Source organism: Gopherus flavomarginatus, chromosome 18 (genome assembly GCF_025201925.1).
Source record: "Gopherus flavomarginatus isolate rGopFla2 chromosome 18, rGopFla2.mat.asm, whole genome shotgun sequence".
Taxonomy (NCBI): domain Eukaryota; kingdom Metazoa; phylum Chordata; order Testudines; family Testudinidae; genus Gopherus; species Gopherus flavomarginatus.
This window is the reverse complement of record NC_066634.1, coordinates 19,555,791-19,575,697: the sequence shown is the minus strand read 5'-3', so window position 1 is coordinate 19,575,697 and position 19,907 is coordinate 19,555,791. Positions and strand designations below refer to the sequence as shown.

Here is a 19,907-nt window from a genome sequence, read left to right as displayed (position 1 = left end):
TTAAAGGGGCAGGGCTGGGGGTGGCACTTAGCCGGATGGGGGTGGGGTACAGGGTGTCCCCAGCTCCTGGGCATCTCGTGTTACAGAGAGTGGCATCTGCCAGGGGAGGAGGGGGAGGAACAAGGGTACTGGGAACATGCATGGAGTGGGCAGTGATGTGGCGCGGGAGGGGTGTGGGCACTGATGGGGGATAGTATTTGGCGCGCCCAGAGGGGTGGATGCTGCCACGTGCAGCCTTTCAGGGAGAGAGGCGTTACCACGGCACAAGCAGGGCCAGCGGCTGGGGCAGTCTCATGTCTTGGACATTGCGTGGGGTGCGGCTGAGCATGAGGAATCAGTGGGGGGGAGTGTTGGGCACTAGCTGTGCAGGGGCGCTGAGATGGCCCTTCTGGGGTTTGGCACTGTGGAGTGCTGAGATGCGGGCACTGCAGGGGGCTCTGGCACTGCAGGGGGCACTGAGATGAGGGCACTGCAGGGGTGCTGAGACATAGGCATTGCAGGGGAACTGAGGTGTGGGCACTGCAGGGGTACTGGCACTGCAAGGGGTGCTGAGATGTGGGCACTGGCTGTGCACGAGGTTCTGTGATGTGGGCACTGCAAGGGAACTGGCTCTGCAGGAGGCACTGAGATATGGGCACTGCAGTGGTTCTGAGATGTGGGCACTTCTGAGGTCACTGGCCCTGCAAGGGGTGCTGACGTGTGGGCACTGCGGAGGTTCTGTGATGTGGGCACTGCAGAGGGAACTGGGTTTGCAGGAGGCACTGAGATGTGGGCACTGCAGGGGCACTGGCTCTGTTGGCGGGGCGGGGGGCGGGCGGGGAGAGTCTCCCGTATCTGGCCCCAGTGGGTCCCGGTTTCAGAGCAGGTGTGGGTTAGAGGGCTTTCCTTTCGCCCTCTTCTCTGGTCCTCCTCACGCAGACAGCAGGCAGCAAAAGACCAGAAGTGTGAAGCACAGACAATGGGATGTTTATTGGGGTTAGTTTCCAAGAAAGCACATTCCGAAGCCCTTCACACCAGTCGAGCTTCTCTCTATATGCATAGAACCTTTACCCCGCATCCCCTTTGCCGGCTCCGATGCCGCAGAGCCTTTACCCCGCGTCCCCTGCCCGGCTCCGACGCCGCAGAGCCTTTACCCCGCGTCCCCCTGCCCGGCTCCGACGCCGCAGAGCCTTTACCCCGCGTCCCCCTGCCCGGCTCCGACGCCGCAGAGCCTTTACCCCGCGTCCCCCTGCCCGGCTCCGACGCCGCAGAGCCTTTACCCCGCGTCCCCCTGCCTGGCTCCGACGCCGCAGAGCCTTTACCTCGCGTCCCCCTGCCCAGCTCCGACGCCGCAGAGCCTTTACCCCGCGTCCCCCTTGCTGGCTTTGATGCCGCAGAGCATTTACCCTGCGTCCCCCTGCCCGGCTCCGATGCCGCAGAGCATTTGTCCCGCGTCCCCCTTCCCAGCTCCGACGCCGCAGAGCGTTTACCCCACATCCTCCTTGCCGTGTCCGACACTGCAGAGCCTTTTCCCCGCGTCTCCCTGCCCAGCTCTGACACCGCAGAGCGTTTACCCCGCATCCCCCTGCCCGGCTCCGACGCCGCAGAGCATTTACCCTGCGTCCCCCTGCCAGGCTCCGACGCTGCAGAGCCTTGCCTGTGTCCCTGTTCCCGTCCCCCCCATTTAGCAAATACGATTCCAATTTCCCTTCCACTTCCTGTTTGACCCGTTTATATAGTAATATTCTCAGCTATACCTTAACCCACGGGTAGGCAAACTATGGCACCCATGCTGAAGGTGGCACCCGAGCTGATTTGCAGTGGCACTCACGCTGCCCGGGTCCTGGCCACTGGTCCAGCGGGGGGAGGCTCTGCATTTTAATTTAATTTTAAATGAAGCTTCTTAAACATTTTAAAAACCTTTTTTACTTTACATACAACAATAGTTTAGTTCTATATTATAGACTTATAGAAAGAGCCCTTTGAGAAAGGTTAAAATGTATGACTGGCCCGCGAACCCTTAAATCAGAGTGGATAAATGAAGACTCGGCACACCGCTTCTGAAAGGTTGCCGACCTGCCATAACCAATCATTTTACTGAAATTCAGCTGACCAATCCTAACATATTGTAACATAATTCTCTAACCAATTATATCCCACAACCCTAATTAACATGCACCCAGCAAAATTAATTATACAGCCGACAGAAACAATTAGAGAACCAGACTGATTAACGATAGAAAAGTGGGGGCCATAAAGATAAAACGATACAGAAATGAGAGTTTCACAACCACTGTTGTGTGATTTCTTGCCAGACCGGATGCTTTCAAACTACGTTTTCTTAACCATCTTAAGATCTTTTTCTTTATCTGGCGGTGATGGGCGCTATCAGGACAGGATCTGGTTTGGGATGTGAGGATGTGACCCTAAGCTTATGGTTGCCCCTGCTGCTTAGCCAAAGTCCTTGGCCTACGAACAAGGCCTCGGACCATCCTAGTGAGAGACGGCCCCTACACAGGTGAACTGTGATTTTGATTCTTTGTTTTGTATCTCGATAACTAACTAAGTGCTAAAAATACACCAAAGTTCTATAGTCTAAGGGAGTCTCCCATATCTGGCCCTGGTGGGTCCTGGTTTCAGAGCTGGTGTGGGATGCCTGGTCCAGTTTCAGACCCCTTGTGGGACGGGATCCCAGAGCAGATGGCGCCTTGACTCCCCCTGCCCCCTTATTCCTTTTCCCCAAGTGTATCCTATAGCCCAGCCTGTGGGGAGGCCTGGAACGACCCAGTCAGGGCTGGCATGGCCCCAGGGTGCCCACAGGCCCTGGGGACCCCCTTCAGGGGTGGGCATTGGATCTGGGCTAAGCAGCAGCTTCCAGGGTCTGTCACCTCCTCCCCACCAGTCTGTGCCCGCAGCCCTCCCTCAGAGTGTCTCTCCCAGGGCTGTGCCCACCCTGGGCCCCATAGCAGAGCCCAGGACCCTATGGGGGCCTCGACCCATCCCCAGATCCCTGTGGCTGTGCCCAGTGAAACTCCCGAGGCCTCAGGCCCACTGCAGAGGCCGGTCCCAGGACACCCCCCAGGCACCGCCAGCGACCCAGACACAGCCTCCCCGACTCGGCCCTGCTGCTGCAGGTCAGGCGCCTGCTGGGGGGGATGGTCTCGGGGTCCCATCCTCCCCCCAGCACCTGCTGCCGGCACCGTGCCCCACAGACCAGGTGTGGCCGAGTGTCCCTCCTGGCCTGGCGCTGCTGGGGAGAACCCCAGCAACCATCCAGGCCTGAGTCTGGCTGGCTGGGCCCTGCTGGCAGCTCGTGCCCTGGCCAGGCGCTGCAATACCCAGGGGGTGGGGGCCTGATGGGGGCACGGGCTGGAGGGTCTGTGCCTGGGAGCTGGGCACTCGCTGCATTGGGCTGATCATTGTTCTGGCCCAGCAGGAGATGCAGCCAGGGACCCAAGCTTGGGGAAGGGGGGTCAAGCCTGGGAGAGGGGGGACTGAGCCGGGTGTCCCCAGGTCAGGGTGGGAAGGTTCCCTGAGGGGCCAGGTGGGGGGAGAAGGTCCTGAGAGACTGAGTGGGCCGTCCCCAGGTGGGTAGGGGATTCCCTGAGAGGCCAGATGGAGGAAGAGGGTGCTCAGGGATGGAGCTGGGGCTCCCCAGGTGGAGGGGGTTCCTGAGGGGTCTGGTGGGGAGAGGGGGTGCTCAGGGATGGAGCTGGGGGTCCCCAGGTGGAGGGGGTTCCTGAGGGGTCTGGTGGGCAGAGGGGGTGCTCAGGGATGGAGCTGGGGGTCCCCAGGTGGAGGGGGTTCCTGAGGGGTCTGGTGGAGAGAGGGGGTGCTCAGGGATGGAGCTGGGGGTCCCCAGGTGAAAGGGGTTCCTGAGGGGTCTGGTGGAGAGAGGGGTCCTCGGATGGAGCTGGGGGTCCCCAGGTGGAGGGGGTTCCTGAGGGGTCTGGTGGGGAGAGGGGGTGCTCAGGGATGGAGCTGGGGGTCCCCAGGTGGAGGGGGTTCCTGAGGGGTCTGGTGGAGAGAGGGGTCCTCGGATGGAGCTGGGGGTCCCCAGGTGGAGGGGGTTCTGAGGGGTCTGGTGGAGAGAGGGGGTGCTCAGGGATGAAGCTGGGGGTCCCCAGGTGGAGGGGGTTCCTGAGGGGTCTGGTGAAGAGAGGGGGTGCTCAGGGATGGAGCTGGGGGTCCCCAGGTGGAGGGGGTCCCTGAGGGGTCTGGTGGAGAGAGGGGTCCTCGGATGGAGCTGGGGGTCCCCAGGTGGAGGGGGTTCTGAGGGGTCTGGTGGAGAGAGGGGGTGCTCAGGGATGAAGCTGGGGGTCCCCAGGTGGAGGGGGTTCCTGAGGGGTCTGGTGGAGAGCGGGGGTGCTCAGGGATGGAGCTGGGGGTCCCCAGGTGGAGGGGGTTCCTGAGGGGTCTGGTGGGCAGAGGGGGTGCTCAGGGATGGAGCTGGGGGTCCCCAGGTGAAAGGGGTTCCTGAGGGGTCTGGTGGAGAGAGGGGTCCTTGGATGGAGCTGGGGGTCCCCAGGTGGAGGGGGTTCCTGAGGGGTGTGGTGGGGAGAGGGGGTGCTCAGGGATGGAGCTGGGGGTCCCCAGGTGGAGGGGGTTCCTGAGGGGTCTGGTGGAGAGAGGGGTCCTCGGATGGAGCTGGGGGTCCCCAGGTGGAGGGGGTTCTGAGGGGTCTGGTGGAGAGAGGGGGTGCTCAGGGATGAAGCTGGGGGTCCCCAGGTGGAGGGGGTTCCTGAGGGGTCTGGTGGAGAGCGGGGGTGCTCAGGGATGGAGCTGGGGGTCCCCAGGTGGAGGGGGTTCCTGAGGGGTCTGGTGGAGAGCGGGGGTGCTCAGGGATGGAGCTGGGGGTCCCCAGGTGGAGAGGTTTCTGAGGGGTCTGGTGGAGAGAGGGGTCCTCGGATGGAGCTGGGAGTCCCCGGGGGGCCAGGTGGGGGGATGGGTCCTGAGGGACGGGGACAGGGGAAGCCCCAGACTGTGGACACATCTGGCTCCAGGCCCCCCCGTCACGCCCCGCTACCGCTCTCCCCCGCAGTGGCGGACCTGGTGTACTGGCGGGACACCCGCACCTCGGCGCTCGTCTTCACCGGCGTCATGGTGACTCTGCTGAGCCTGCTGCACTTCAGCATCGTCAGCGTGGGCTCCTACGGCGCCCTGGCCGTGCTGGGCATCACCATCACCCTGCGGCTGGGCCGCAAGGGGCTGCAGGCCCTGCGCCGCTCCGACGGCGCCAACCCCTTCCAGTGAGTGTGAGCCCAGGGCCCCGCCAAGGAGTGCGACCCCCCCCGGTGCCATGCCAGGGAGTGTGACCCCCCCAGTGCCATGCCAGGGAGTGCAACCCCCCCGGTGCCATGCCAGGGAGTGCGACCCCCCCCGGTGCCATGCCAGGGAGTGCGACCCCCCCTGGTGCCATGCCAGGGAGTGTGACCCCCCCAGTGCCATGCCAGGGAGTGCGACCCCCCCCGGTGCCATGCCAGGGAGTGCGACCCCCCCTGGTGCCATGCCAGGGAGTGTGACCCCCCCCGGTGCCATGCCAGGGAGTGCGACCCCCCCGGTGCCTTGCCAGGGAGTGTGACCCCCCCTCAGTGCCATGCCAGGGAGTGCGACCCCCCTCGGTGCCTTGCTAGGGAGTGCAACCCCCCCAGGTGCCATGCCAGGGAGTGCGACCCCCCCCGTGCCATGCCAGGGAGTGTGACCCCCCCAGGGCCCCGCCAAGGCATGCGACCCCCCCGGTGCCATGCCAGGGAGTGCAACCCCCCCGGTGCCTTGCTAGGGAGTGCAACCCCCCCCGTGCCATGCCAGGGAGTGCAACCCCCCCCCCGGTGCCTTGCTAGGGAGTGCGACCCCCCCCAGTGCCTTGCCAGGGAGTGTGACCCTCCCAGGCCCCCCGCCAAGGAGTGCGACCCCCCCCAGTGCCATGCCAGGGAGTGCGACCCCCCCGATGCCTTGCCAGGGAGTGTGACCCCCCAGTGCCATGCCAGGGAGTGCGACCCCCCCGGTGCCTTGCCAGGGAGTGTGACCCCCCCTGGTGCCATGCCAGGGAGTGCGACCCCCCCGGTGCCTTGCCAGGGCGTGTGACCCTCCCAGGGCCCCCGCCAAGGAGTGCGACCCCCCCCCAGTGCCTTGCCAGGGAGCGTGACCCTCCCAGGGCCCCCGCCAAGGAGTGCGACCCCCCTGGTGCCATGCCAGGGAGTGCGACCCCCCCCGGTGCCTTGCCAGAGAGTGCGACCCCCCCAGTGCCTTGCCAGGGAGTGTGACCCTCCCAAGGCCCCCGCCAAGGAGTGCGACCCCCCCGGTGCCTTGCCAGGGAGTGCAACCCCCCCTCCCGGTGCCTTGCCAGGGAGTGCGACCCCCACCGTGGTGCCTTGCCAGGGAGTGCGACCCTCCCAGGGCTCCCGCCAAGGAGTGCGACACCCCCCCCGGTGCCTTGCCAGGGAGTGCGACCCCCCCGGTGCCTTGCCAGGGAGTGCAACCCCCCCCCCGGTGCCTTGCCAGGGAGTGTGACCCCCCCCGGTGCCATGCCAGGGAGTGCGACCCCCCTCGGTGCCTTGCCAGGGAGTGCGACCCCCCCGGTGCCATGCCAGGGAGTGCGACCCCCCCCGGTGCCTTGCCAGGGAGCATGACCCTCCCAGGGCTCCCGCCAAGGAGTGCGACACCCCCCCGGTGCCTTGCCAGGGCGTGTGACCCTCCCAGGGCCCCCACCAAGGAGTGCGACACCCCCCCGGTGCCTTGCCAGGGAGCGTGACCGTCCCAGGGCCCCCACCAAGGAGTGCGACCCTCCCCCCGGTGCCTTGCCAGCGAGTGTGACCCTCCCCACCAGTTCCTTGCCAGGGACTGTGACCTCCCAGGGATCCCCACCAGGGAGTGTGACCCCCTCATGCCCTCTGCCAGGGAATGCGCCCCCCCCCCAGTCCCTCTACCAGGGAGTGTGACCCCCCCCCAGTCCCTCTGCCAGGGAATGCGACCCCTGCCCAGAGTTCTGTCAGGGAATGCGACCCCCCTCTGCTGGGGCCCTGCCAGGGACTGTGACCCCCCCCCACGCCCTCTGCCAGGGAGTGTGATCCTACCACACGCCCTCCCCTCTTTCAGTGAGTACCCCCCATCCTGACATCCTCCTCCCAGAGATTCCCCATGGTTCCCCAGCACACCACTGGCCAACTCCCCGATCCTCTCCCCTTCAAGTGAATGATCTCCCCCACCACGGCTGCCCGGGGTGGGCAAGTGGGGCAATTTGCCCTGGCCCCCCACGAGAATATAGTATTCTATAGTATTGCAACTTTTCTTTATGAAAGGGGCCCCCGAAATTGCTTTGCCCCAGGCCTCCTGAATCCTCTGGGCAGCCCTGCCCCCTACAACCTCCCATCCTCCCAGCCAGAGATTAACTCTCAGAGCCTCCCCTCTCTAGTGGGTCTAACCCCTCCCAGACTCCCACTTCAATGAGTACCCCCTCCCCCTTCCAGTGAATTCCTCCCTCAGCAGCCACCCGACTATGCCAGAAGGGGGCACTGTGGGGACCAGGGCAGGGTGCTGGCTGCCTGGGGAGCCCTCAGCTATGCCAGTTCCAGCCTCTCCCTGCAGGGGGCGCTGTGGGGAGCGGGGCGGGAGCAGCTCCCGGTTATGCCAGTCCCAGCCTCTCCCTGCAGGGGGCGCTGTGGGGAGCGGGGCAGGGGCAGCTCCCGGCTATGCCAGTCCCAGCCTCTCCCTGCAGGGGGCACTGTGGGGAGCGGGGTGGGAGCGGCTCCCGGCTATGCCAGTCCCAGCCTCTCCCTGCAGGGGTCGCTGTGGGAAGCGGGGTGGGAGCAGCTCCCGGCTATGCCAGTCCCAGCCTCTCCCTGCAGGGGTCGCTGTGGGGAGCGGGGCGGGAGCAGCTCCCGGTTATGTCAGTCCCAGCCTCTCCCTGCAGGGGGCGCTGTGGGGAGCGGGGCGGGAGCAGCTCCCGGCTATGCCAGTCCCAGCCTCTCCCTGCAGGGGTCGCTGTGGGGAGCGGGGCGGGAGCAGCTCCCGGTTATGTCAGTCCCAGCCTCTCCCTGCAGGGGGCGCTGTGGGGAGCGGGGCGGGAGCAGCTCCCGGCTATGCCAGTCCCAGCCTCTCCCTGCAGGGGGCGCTGTGGGAAGCATGACGGGCCGCTGGCTGTGTGTGGAGCTCTTGGCTACACCATGCTTGGCCTCTCCCAGGGGATGCTGTGTGGGTGCTGGGCTGGGGTCCCTGCCACTCGCTAACCCCCCCCCTCCCCATGTGCTCAGGGCTCAGCTGGACGCAGACTTGCCGCTGTCCCAGGAGCAGCTGGAGCGCCTTGCCACGCGGCTCAGCCAGGACGTCCTGGCGGCCGCCCACACCCTGCGCCGCCTCTTCCTGGTGGAGGATCTGGTGGACTCGATCAAGGTGGGTGCTGCCCCTCCCTCCCCCCGAATGGTCACCCCAGCTCCCTGTCCCTGCTGGTGTAGGGGCCCTTGGGCCCCCTGTGAGCATCCTGGAGTGGGGGTGGGAGAAGTGTTGACCTTTGTTTACTCCCCCCCATGGGAACAGGGGCACAGCAGGGAAGGATTCTCGCCCCCCGTTACATGCTCCCCTTGGCTGTTAGGGAGTCATGGGGGGACAGGGGTGGTACCTATCCCTGGGTCTGGCAGGAGGGAGCAGGAACTGGGGGGATAGTCAGCAACGTAAGGACTCCTTTCCATGGGGGTGGGGGCAGTGATTAGCAGGGGGTTGTGGGGAGCGAGCGAAGGGCCCCCCAGGCCTGCTGGAGGGGGATGCCCACTCTGCAGAGTTATGGGGGTGCAGGGGGAGCCAGAGCCTGAGGCTGGGGACATGGCCCAGCAATGCCCAGGCCATGTGGCCAGTAAGGTGGCAGACAGGTGACGGCCACGCCAGGTGGGTGGGGCCGGTGGGGAGGCGGCCAGGTGACGGCCACGCCAGGTGGGTGGGGCCGGTGGGGAGGCGGCCAGGTGATGGCCAGGCCATGTGGTTGGGGCTGGGGCTGGTGCAGGGCGGGCGCCAGGCCAGGGCACTAGGAAGACGCCGGCACCGCCCGAGCCCCAGAGGGCCACACACTCACAGCTGGCCCTGAGGCACCAGAACTGGACCCCACGGCTTCGCCCGCAGGGATCAGGCCTCCAGCTGCCCTCCCCACGCCCCTGCCTGAGCCGAGGGTTCTGGGGCTGCTCCTGCTCCGGCATTCAGGCTCAGCGCTGAGCCAGCTGAGGCCGGTCATTCCTCACTCCTCCCCGGGCTTTGACCCTGCTGGTTCCCTGCGGCAGGCTGAGCTGTGCTCCCCATCCCAGCGCTGGCCGGTCTGCGCGCAGCCCTCCCCTGCCCCTGCTGGCGGGCAGCGACCCTCCTGCGCCTGCAGCACCTGGACCCTGGGACTCAGAGTCGGGTTTAGGGTTGCCAACATTCTAATCTCACAAAAATCGAACACCTTTGCCCCGCCCCCTGCCTCAAGGCCCCGCCCTTTCTCAGAGGCCACACCCCCTGCCCACTCCATCCCCCCCACATTGCTTGCTCTCACTTTCACTGGGCTGGGGCAGGGGGCTTTGAGGTGGGGCCAGGAAGGAGGGGTCTGGGGTGTATAGGAGGGGGCTCCAGGCTGGGGCTGGGAATTGGGGTTGGGAGGGGGGGAGGGCTCCAGCTGGGGGTGCAGGCTCTGGGGTGGGGCTGGGGAGGAGGGGTTGGGAGGTGTCTAGGGGGTGGGGCTGAGGGATTTGGAGTGTGGGAGGGGGCTACATGTTGAGGCAGGGGGTTGGGCAGGGAGATGGGGGAGGGCTCTGGGCTGTGGGTGCAGGCTGTGGGGTGGGGCCGGGGATGAGGGGTTGGGGGAGGTGTCTAGGGGTGGGGCTGAGGGATTTGGAGTTTGGGACGGAGCTGCATGTTGAGGCAGGGGCTTGGGCTGGGGGACGGGGGAGGGCTCTGGACTGTGGGTGCAGGCTGTGGGGTGGGGCCGGGGATGAGAAGTTTGGGGTGCAAGAGGGAGCTCCAGGTTGGGGGGTGGGGCCGAGGGATTTGGAGTGCGGGAGGGGGCTACAGGTTGAGGCAGGGGGTTGGGGTTCGGGGGGGGGTGAGGGCTCTCAGCTGGGAGTGTGGGCTCTGGGGTGGGCTGGGGATGAGGGGTTTGGCGGTGTGGGTGTGTCTGAAGGTTGGGGCCGAGGGATTTGAATTGTGGGAGAGGGCTGCGGGTTCAGGCAAGGGGTTGGGGTTTGGGGGGGTGAGGGCTCTCAGCTGGGGGTGTGGGCTCTGGGGTGGGGCTGGGGATGAGGGGTTTGGGGTGCAGGAGCGGGCTGCGGGTTGAGCCAGGAGGTTGGGGTTCAGGGGGATGAGGGCTCTCAGCTGGGGGTGCGGGCTCTGGGGTGGAGCTGGGGATGAGGGGTTTGGGGTGCAGGAGGGGGCTGCGGGTTCAGGCAGGAGGTGGGGGTTCAGGGGGATGAGGGCTCTCAGCTGGGGGTGCGGGCTCTGGGGTGGGGCTGGGGATGAGGGGTTTGGGGTGCAGGAGGGGGCTCTGGATTTGGGGGTGGGCTCAGGGCTGGGGCAGGGGGTTGCTCTGGGTTTGGGTTGCGGGCTTACCTTGGGCAGCTCCCATCAGCGGCACAGAGAGGCTCAGGCCTGTCCTCTCTCCGCGCTGTGCCCCAGAACTGGCCAGCAGGTCGGCTTCTAGGCTGGGGGGGGCCAGGAGAATCCGCGCGTTGCTCTCGCCCGCAGGTACCACCTCCTCCCAGCTCCCATTGTCCGTGGTTCTCAGCCAGTGGGAGTGCAGAGCTGGGCTTGGGTGCAGGGGCCGTGCATGGAGCCCCAGGACACCCCCGCCTAGGAGCCGAACCTCCTGGCTGATTCTGGGGCGCAGCGCAGTGCCAGGATGGGTAGGGACTAGCCTGCCTTAGCCCTGCAGCACCACCGACTGGAGTTTTAACGGTGCTGACTAGAGGCGCCAGGGTCCCTTTTCGACCTGCTGTTCTGGATGATTCCTGTTGGATTCCTGTTCCTAGCATCCCTGGCAGGGAGCGGGCACGGGGAGCCGGGCGGGACTACCAGCTTGAAGGATGCGCCGAGGACAGAGTGGGTCACAGCAGGCTGGCCCCATGGCTGGTCTCTGTGGGTCTCAGGCATCAGGTCAAGAGCCATAGCCATGAACCCACAGGGCTGGCAGGGAACTGCTCCTACTCCTCGGCCCTGCCATGCACCTGCCAGCTTCCCCGGAGGCTGGAAGCAGGGACCCGTGTGAGTCTCTGCTGAGCAGAACCAGCCGGGCTTCCTCCCCCCACGTCGGGGGCTGGGGCCGGCTGCAGCCCCTGGGCGGGTGGGGGGAAGGGAGGCCCGCCTCGCTCTGACCGCGCTCTCTCCTGCTTGCAGTTCGCCTTCCTGTTCTACATCCTCACCTACGTGGGTGCCGTGTTCAACGGGCTGACGCTGCTCATCCTGGGTAAGGCGAGAGGGGGCGAAGGGGGGGTAGGGGAGCGGGGTGTGGGGCTGGACCAGCGTGTAGGCAGCAGGGGGGTAGCGCTGGCTGTGGGGGCCTCCCCCAGCAGGGGGCGCTGGGAGCAGCGGGGTGTGTGTGTCTGACCTGCCCCTTTCTGCCCCCAGGTGTGATAAGTGCATTTACTTTCCCCCTGCTCTACCGACAGCACCAGGTGAGTGGCCGGGGGGTGGCTCAGGGCCATGTGCACCATCGGGATGGGCTAGCGGGGCCAGCGCCCCCAAGCTCACGGGCTGCTGCTGGCGGCTCTGCACCCCCAGGAGCTGTCTGGCTCTACTCCCGGCCCAGGGCAGGAGAGAGAGAAAGATGGCACCCCCTAGAGGGGAAAGGCCCCATGTCCCATTCCCTGCCCCACTGAGCTAGGGAGTCCCCCGCCCTGGGGCTGGCTGGGATCCAGCACCCCCTAGAGGGGAAAGGCCCCATGTCCCATTCCCTGCCCCCTGGACCAGCCAGTTCCCATCCTGAGGCTGGGTGGGAGCTGGCACCTCCTAGAGGGGAAAGGCCCCATGTCCCATTCATGGAATCAGAGAAGATTAGGGTTCAAAGAGACCCCAGGAGGTTCTAGTCCAACTCCCTGCTCAAAGCAGGACCAACCCCAACATTCCCTGGAGCTCTCACTTTTGTTCAGGGATCCCCAGAGGCATCGGGGGAGGGGCCCAGGCAGCGATTCCGGCTCTCCAGGGACCCTGTACCTGCACAATGGACTCTGGTGGGGGCAGCTGCCCAAACCCCCCTCCCCATTTACCTTTCACTTCATCTGTTCCAGGCACAGATTGACCAGTACGTGGGGTTGGTGAGGAACCAGCTAAGTAACCTCAGAGCCAAGTAAGGGCCCCCCACCCCCCTCGTGTCTGCCATGGGGGGAGGGGACAAGCTCCTGGCTCTGCCAGGAGCCACACGGGCCACAGCTCATCATCTCCCAGGCGGCTGTAGTGACCCCACAATGCAGCCCAGAGATCACACATCCTGCAGTGTGGCACCCTCTGCTAAGACCCCTGACCCGCTTCCATCAGCGCGGCAACCCCCCCCCACCAAGCCCCCAGCCCCTCTTGTCGGTGCGGTGCCTCCCCGAACTTCACATCCCCCTCCCATCTGTGCGGCACCCCCCGCCAAGCCCCCAGCCCCCCTCCCATCAGCAGGCCGCCCCCCACTGAGCCTCCTACCCCCCGCCTGTCAGCACAGTGCCCCCTGCCAAGCCCCCTGCCCCCTTCCCATCGGCACGATGTCCCCCGCCGAGCCTCCAGTCCCTGTAGTGTGGCACCCCCTGCCAAGCTCCCCACCCCACGGCTGCAGAACAGCGCCCCTGCCGAGCTTCCTGCCCCACGACTGCAGCACAGTGCCCCCTGCCGAGCTCCCCACCCCACGACTGCAGCACAGCGCCCTTACCATGGTTCTGGGGTACTGGGCTCAGCCCTGAAGGCAGGAGGTGAGTTCCTGCAGCCCGGCGTCCCCACAGTATTTCCCTGCAGGGGTGCTGGGTTCAAGGCCCTCCAGTGACTCCTTTGCCCGTCAAGCCCGGCCCAGCCCAGGCGACCTGCGGGGTGTGAGCGTGCTCCCCTCTAGGGACTGGCCCTGGGGGCTGAGTGCCAGGGGGTCAGACCTGGGGAGATGGGGCTGGAGCATGGGTAATCCTCCCTGTGCCCGCCCTGCCAGGCATGGGTGCTGAGGAGGAGGGGAAGGGGCTCCAGCCCGGGCCAGGGGGGATTAAACCACCGTGGTGATGTTTCTCTTTCTCTCCTTTAGGATTCAGGCCAAGCTCCCAAGTGCCAAAACGAAGCCAGAATGAGCGACTGCCCCTGCCCCCCCCGCCTGCCCCCCTTACCCCAGAACCACCCCCGCCGGTGACACCCCTCTACCCCAGGGAAAGGGGCCGGGGCCCCTCTCCTGGTCAGGAACCCGCCTACAGCTCAGCCTCTGCGCTGCCCCCCTGGCCCTGCGTGTTGTGGGGCTGGGGCAGGAGGCAGCTCCCTGCACATTCAGGGCTCCGGGGGTGACTGAGAAGGGCCCCCGTGATTCGGCCACCACCCTGCCATAACAAGAGGCCCCTGCATGCCACCCTCCTGCTGGGCCCTGCCTGCTTCCTGCCTCCAAGCCGTAGTCCCAGTGTGAGCCCGGCAGGGCCTGGCCCTGTGGGGTGGGGGTGGAGGTGGGGAAGGGGCAGGCCCCTGGCTCCTCAGGGCTGGAGGGGGTCTGGTTTCCCAGGGGGCTCAGACCCAAGTGAATTCAGGGTCTGTGATTGGCTGGGAGGCCAGGGGCTGGCAGCTTGTTGTGTCTGAGCCCCCCTTGCTGTTTTTAGTCCGGGGGCCCCTTCTTGGACTTGGGCTGGGGCCACCCCCTGGCACCGTGGGGCAGGTGCCATCCTGGCGCCCGCAAAGCTCCACTCAGATTTACACTTGAATAAAAGCACTGGTGGAGAAAGCCGCCGGGCACGGTCCTTCACTGCGGCCACGGCTGGGTGCAGGGGGCGGGAATGACCCAGACACCAGCAGGGGGAGCTCCTGAGGCTGGGAGAATAGGTGGAGGGGGTCACAGCAAGGGCCAACACCGGGCTCCTCCCCTCCCACATGCCCCGTAATCGCTGCCCACCCAGCCCCTGAGCGGGTGTGGCAGGGCAGGGGGCCGCTCAGCTTGGGCACCGGTGCAGGAGCAAGACGGAGGAGCTGCATGGAGCCCATCCCCCACTGTGGTGCCCCCCTAGATGTGATCCCTTAACCCGGCACAGAGCTGGGTTCCCCTGGCACCAGCAGCAGGAAATGAGACACTGCCCCCCTGGCCAGGGCAAGGGGCCAGCAGGGCAGAGCAAGGGGAGCGGAGAAGCAGTGGTAGGGGCCAGCGCGAGGGGAGCGGGGATCCAGCAGGAGGGGAGCTGAGAACCGGTGGTAGGGGCCAGCACGAGGGGAGCGGGGATCCGGCGGGAGGGGAGGTGGGATCCGGCGGGGCAGAGTGAGGATCCAGCGGGGGGGGGGGGGCCAGCAGGGCAGAGCGAGGGGAGCAGGGAACCGGTAGGAGACGGGGTGGGGACCAGTAGGGCCGGGTCATGGCTCAGGCTACATCATGGTTTGTACCTCTAGTGCCCCCTGCACTTGGCATCACCAACCCCATGGCATCTGGCACCCTGAGCTGGGAATGTGGTGTCTAGGAGCTCCCCCCCGTCCCCACACCCCACTGACAGGAGCCAAGTGGCTTCCTTTGCTGCCCCCCAACTTCACACAGAGCCAAGGCCAGGACCAGCGGGTGCAGAGAGCCCAGGTCTCTGGCAGCCTTTCACAGTGACCATGTGACGCTGCTGTCTGTGGTGAGCTGAGCTCTAACCACTAGACCAGGGGTCAGCATCCTATGGCACGCGTGCCAAAGACGGCATGTGAGCGGGGGCAGGGGGCAAAAGCTTGATCATAACAGCTCCCCTGCCTCTTCCCGCAGTGTGCTGGGTTCCTGCCCCTCGTCCGCCTCTGTCCCTCCCTCCCTCCCTGCTGGCGGATCAGCTGATGGGTGAGAGAGGAGTGGAATCAGCTGTGGAGGCAGAGAAGAAATGGGGGCAAGGCCTTGGGGAAGGGGGGGTGGATAGGGGCATATCCCCTCCAGCCCCCTGCTGTGAGCACCCGACCCCAGCCCACACCCCCAGCCCTCTGCCCTGAGCCCTGACCGTCTCACACACCCAGCCCTCTGCCCTGAGCCCTGCACACCCCCCAGACCCCTGCCCTGTACTTCCCTCACACACACTCAGCCCTCTGCTTGTTTCCTTTACTACCCCCCCCAACCCCAGTCCTGACTCTGGCACCCCCCACACATACCCAGGCCCCCCACAGCCCATGCCCTGACACCTGCAGCCCCCTCACATGCCCCCAGCCCTCTGCCCTGACACTTGCACCCCCCAATATACCCAGCCCCCCCTTACATCTCATGCATCCCCCACATCCCCACCCTGAGCACCAAATAGGAGCTCCTGCACCCCTCTCCCACATTCCCACCTGCACCAAATGGGAGCTGCCCAAGTAAGCACTCCACACCCAAACCTCCTACCCCAACCCTGAGCCCCCTCCCTCATTCTAGCTCCTGGCCAGACCCTTCACCCCAACCTGCTCCTTCACCCCCAGCCCTGTGCTCAGCGCACCCCGACCCTCAGCTCAGTGTAGAGAGAAAGAGGAGGAGAATGGGCCAGAACCAGGGAGAAGGTAGGTACCCACTGTATGTGGGCAAGGCCAGGATCCCAGACCGGCAGCGCGGTGAGCGGGTTTGGCAGCCGGGATCCCGGCTGGCAGGAGCTGGCGGATGGAACCCTTGAGTGCTCAGCCCACTGCCGGTCTGGGGTCCCAGCCACTGGCCCCGCACAGCCTGTGCCTGTCTGGGGTTCTGGCTGCCGGACCCTTGCCAGCTGGGGTCCTGCAGGCCCCGCTCAGCCCGCTGCCGGTCTGGGGTCCGTGCCGCCAGCCCCGCCTAGCCCACTGCCGGTCTGGGGTCCGTGCCGCCAGCCCCGCACAGCCCACTGCCGGTCTGGGGTCCGTGCCGCCAGCCCCGCACAGCCCACTGCCGGTCTGGGGTTCTGGCTGCTGGACCCTTGCCAGCTGGGGTCCCGCAGGCCCCACTCAGCCCGCTGCCAGTCTGAGGTCCGTGCCGCCGGCCCCGCTCAGCCCGCTGCTGGTCTGGGGTTCTGGCTGCCAGCCCCGCACAGCCCACTGCCAGTCTGGGGTTCTGGCTGCCGGACCCTTCCCAGCTGGGGTCCCAGCCGCAGGCCCCACTCAGCCCGCTGCCGGCCTAGCGGAACAGAATCCCAGACCAGCAGCAGGCTGAGCAGACCGGCGGCGAAGGATCAACATTTTAATTTCATTTTAAATGACGCTTCTCAAACATTTTGAAAACCTTGTTTATTTTACAATACAACACTAGTTTAGTTATATATTATATAGACTTAGAGAGACATTCTAAAAAACGTTAAAATGTATGACTGGCACTTAAAACCTTAAAGTGAATAAATGAAGACTCGGCACAGCACTTCTGAAAGGTTGCTGACCCCTGCACTAGACACCACTCCCTGGCCAGAGCCTGAGCCCCTGCACTGCCTGGCCCATGAGAAAGGTGACGGCTCCCAAGTCTCCTGGGTTCTAATCTGAGCACTGACACCACTTCCCTGGGTGTCCCTGGGCCAGCGGCTTCCCGTCTCCCTGTGCCACAGGCTTCCCGGCAGCCCAGGATGCTGGTCTGGAGCAGCGGCTGGTTTATATCTGGGATCGAAAGTGTAACCTGGTCCCTGCAGGTGGCTCTTTTGCAGCAGGATGGGGCAGCCCCTCAAGCCCGTTCCCCCAGCCCCCTGCTTATGGGGGTTCTGTCTGACAGGTGCAAGCCACAGGGCTGGAGCATGGGGGAGGGATGGATGTCAGAGGCTTTACCTGGTGCTGGTTTTATCTCTCCATGGTGCTGATCTGGCACCCAGCAATGCCAGATCCACCCCAGAGCAACTTGCTCCCAGGGAGACGACTGCAGGGCTTGGCCTGGCAGCGACATCCTCAAAAAGACCAACCAAGGGGAACAGCAATGGCTCCCCCTGCCCACCCAGCTGCCCCCTGGGAGCAATCCCCTCACCCCACGTGCCTGCACCCTGCTCCAGCTTGTCAGAACTTGGCATGCTGCTGACTCCCACTCACTGCTAGCACAGCTCAGTCAGGAACGTAGCTCGCACCGTACCAGGGAACCCCTCACTGCTCATTCTGCAACAGCCTTTCTCCCAGGCATGGGGCTCTCAGGCCAGTGCACCATTTAGCCCATCCCTTTAGGATAATGGAGTTCAGGACCCCTTCCAAAGGCCGTCTCCAGACACTGCTCAGCCCCTCTTCGGGCTTTGGACCACTATCCCCGTGGCCAGCAGGGGAGCCCAGGCCCACCTGCTACCCCGGGTTCCAGCCCAGGGACCCTACAACGAGCAGCCCAGGTCTGCTCAGGCCCCAGCCCTGTTGCTATTTCCCTGGACTGCCTCCTACCAGCCTCTCCGTCTCCTCTTGTCTGGTCGTGGGAGCTGCTCTGCTCCCTGGGGCTCCCTCGCCCATCCCAGCCTGTGGCTGACTCCTTGCTCCAGGGCGGCCTCTCAGGGCTTGGGCTCCCCCTGGACTCCCACCTCCCTCATCCCAGGCAGAGAATGCAGCCCCTTCCCTCTCCCGCTGCAGCCCCCTTCTGCTCACAGCTTCCTGGCTGGCTAGTGCGGCCCAGCCCTGCCCAGCTCGGCTCCCATCTCCACGAACCTGGGCCTTCCCACACCCAGGACTGGCCGGGGAACGAACTGACCTCATCTCAGGCCTTTGTTAACCCTCTCATGGCTGGGGTGGGGTGCACGCCCATCACACACCCTGCTGCAGGATTAGCCCGTGGGGGAAGATGCCCTCTGCAGGGCATCTCATTTCTGCTCCAGGTTACCTGCCACGAGATGTCCTTGTCCATTTTCTTCCCTCATGCCCGGTGCTGCTTCCGCAGGAACTCTTGGACCTCCGCTGGCAAGGCCTGGTCTGCAGTGACTAGTGTCAGCTGACTCCTCTGCTGCCACCACCCACACCCATCCCAGCTGGGGCTGTGTGCCCATCGGGGCCAGTCCTGTGTCTGGGCCGGGCCCAATCGCAGCCTGTCTCGACCACCCTCTGTGACCTCTGAGCGGCTGCGGGGTGAACTGCGAGGTCCATGGGCGTCGCCACCACTTCCACCTTGTCTGCCTCCCTGCCCAGTCCTGCGGCAGGCCACCCCCCTCCAGCAGGCCACCCCTTCGGCCCCTTGGGGTCCATGCCGCAATGGGATGCTAAACTGTACTGTACGGTTCTGCCACCAGGTGGCGCAGCACACCCAGACCTCATTTCGGCAAACCTGGCCATACCTGGCAGAGCATTAAAGGTCTTACAGCTGGGGTCTGTCCATGAGGGACGCCCTGTAGTCCGTCCGTATCCACACAGGAGTCTGCCCTGGGGAGTCTCTGGGAATCACGTCCTGTAGCCCATTCGTATCCACACAGGAGCCTGCCCTGGGGAGTCTCTGGGAGGGACACCCTGTAGCCCATCCGTATCCACACAGGAGCCTGCCCTGGGGCAGGGGGGGTGTCTCTGGGAATCACGTCCTGTAGCCCATCCGTATCCACACAGGAGCCTGCCCTGCGGGGGGTCTCTGGGAATCACACCCTGTAGCCTGTCTGAATCTGCACAGGAGCCTGCCCTGGGGGGGTTTCCGGGAGCGGGGTCTCCTTAGGAAGTGTGGGGCCCAATTTGAATAGTTTCAACAGGGCCCTGGCGGGGATGACTCACCTGGTGGCACTCTGGGTCTTTGCTCCGGGTCTTCCGCAGCACTGAAGGACCCGCCGCCAAAGACCCAGAGCAAGTGAAGGACCCACTGCAAAAGACCCAGAGCGCCACCAGGTGAGTAAAAAAAAAGTGCCTCTTTGTGTCTAGATCAGGGAATGGGGCTCTTGCTGCAGCAGGTGCCCCCTCGCTGTTCGCTCTGCAACAGCCTTACTCCCAGGCACTCGGCCCTCCGGCCAGTACAACAATTAGTCCACCCCTTCTGGGTTTACAGAGTCCAGCAGGACCCCTGGCCGAAGGCTGTCTCCATACAGCACTCAGCCCCTCCTCAGACTCAGGGCCACTATCCCCATGGCCGGCAGGGGAGCCTGGGCCCACCTGCAACCCTGGGTTCCAGCCCAGAGACCCTACAATGAGTAGCCCAGGTCTGCTCAGTCCTAGGATTGCCAGGGTCTGGTTTTTGACTGGAAAGTCTGGTCAAAAGGAGACCCATGAAGTGTCCAGTCAGTTATGTTGACTGGACACCAAATGTCCAGTTCCCACAGTAACTGCCATTGGCCTCTGCAACCAGGAGGGCGGGAAGAGCAGCTGCTGCTGGAGGAGGAGGAGGGATCCTGACAGTGCCTGGCATTTGAGGAGCAGGGTCAGTGGTTGGGTTCACCTCCCATGAGAGCCCATCCCACCTCCTCAGCCTCCCAGGGCCTCGGCTCTCTCCCTACCATGCCCCAATTAGGCAGGCAGGTAGGCTCTGCGTCAGCTCCTCCCAACCCAGCTCTGCAGGCAACAGGGGACTCCTGGTGTTACCCGCACAAAATTCTCTGTTACTTGCACATTCTAGGGGCACCCTCCTTTACTCAGTTCCTAGCCTAGGGCTCAGGGCATAACCTTACACTCTGCAGGTTTGTGATTTATTAGCAAACAGGATGCACACATTACACAGACAGTGCTCACCGCTCCCAACATGGCAGATGAACTTTTCTTGATGGTCAGTGAGGATCAGATCATCTGGGGGACTTTCACTTTCACTTTCGCAGTGTGGTTGGCAGAGTGAGTCTGGCACCTCTGTTCTCCAGGCTGTGTCCTAGAACCAACTCCCAAAGAACTGCCTTTTGGACCCCCGTTTATATAGTGAAACTTGAGTCCCGCTTAGCTATACTTAAACCAATCAGTTAAAGGGCAGTAGAGAGGTCCTC

The 19,907-nt window shown here is 64.8% G+C and overlaps 1 protein-coding gene across 3 annotated transcripts in view; it reads left to right on the top strand.

Annotated features, from left to right (window-relative positions):
* The window catches only part of RTN2 (reticulon 2), a 31,908-nt gene extending 18,653 nt beyond the window's left edge, over nucleotides 1-13,255 (top strand). For all 3 annotated transcript variants that reach the window (XM_050927828.1, XM_050927829.1, XM_050927830.1), the window contains 6 exons: nucleotides 5,021-5,228; nucleotides 8,229-8,367; nucleotides 11,326-11,395; nucleotides 11,557-11,603; nucleotides 12,216-12,274; nucleotides 13,193-13,255. In XM_050927828.1, the coding sequence (XP_050783785.1) occupies nucleotides 5,021-5,228; nucleotides 8,229-8,367; nucleotides 11,326-11,395; nucleotides 11,557-11,603; nucleotides 12,216-12,274; nucleotides 13,193-13,235 (566 nt within the window). In that variant the 3' untranslated portion in view covers nucleotides 13,236-13,255. The remainder of the gene's footprint in view (nucleotides 1-5,020; nucleotides 5,229-8,228; nucleotides 8,368-11,325; nucleotides 11,396-11,556; nucleotides 11,604-12,215; nucleotides 12,275-13,192) is intronic.
* The last annotated feature ends 6,652 nt before the right edge of the window (nucleotides 13,256-19,907 follow it).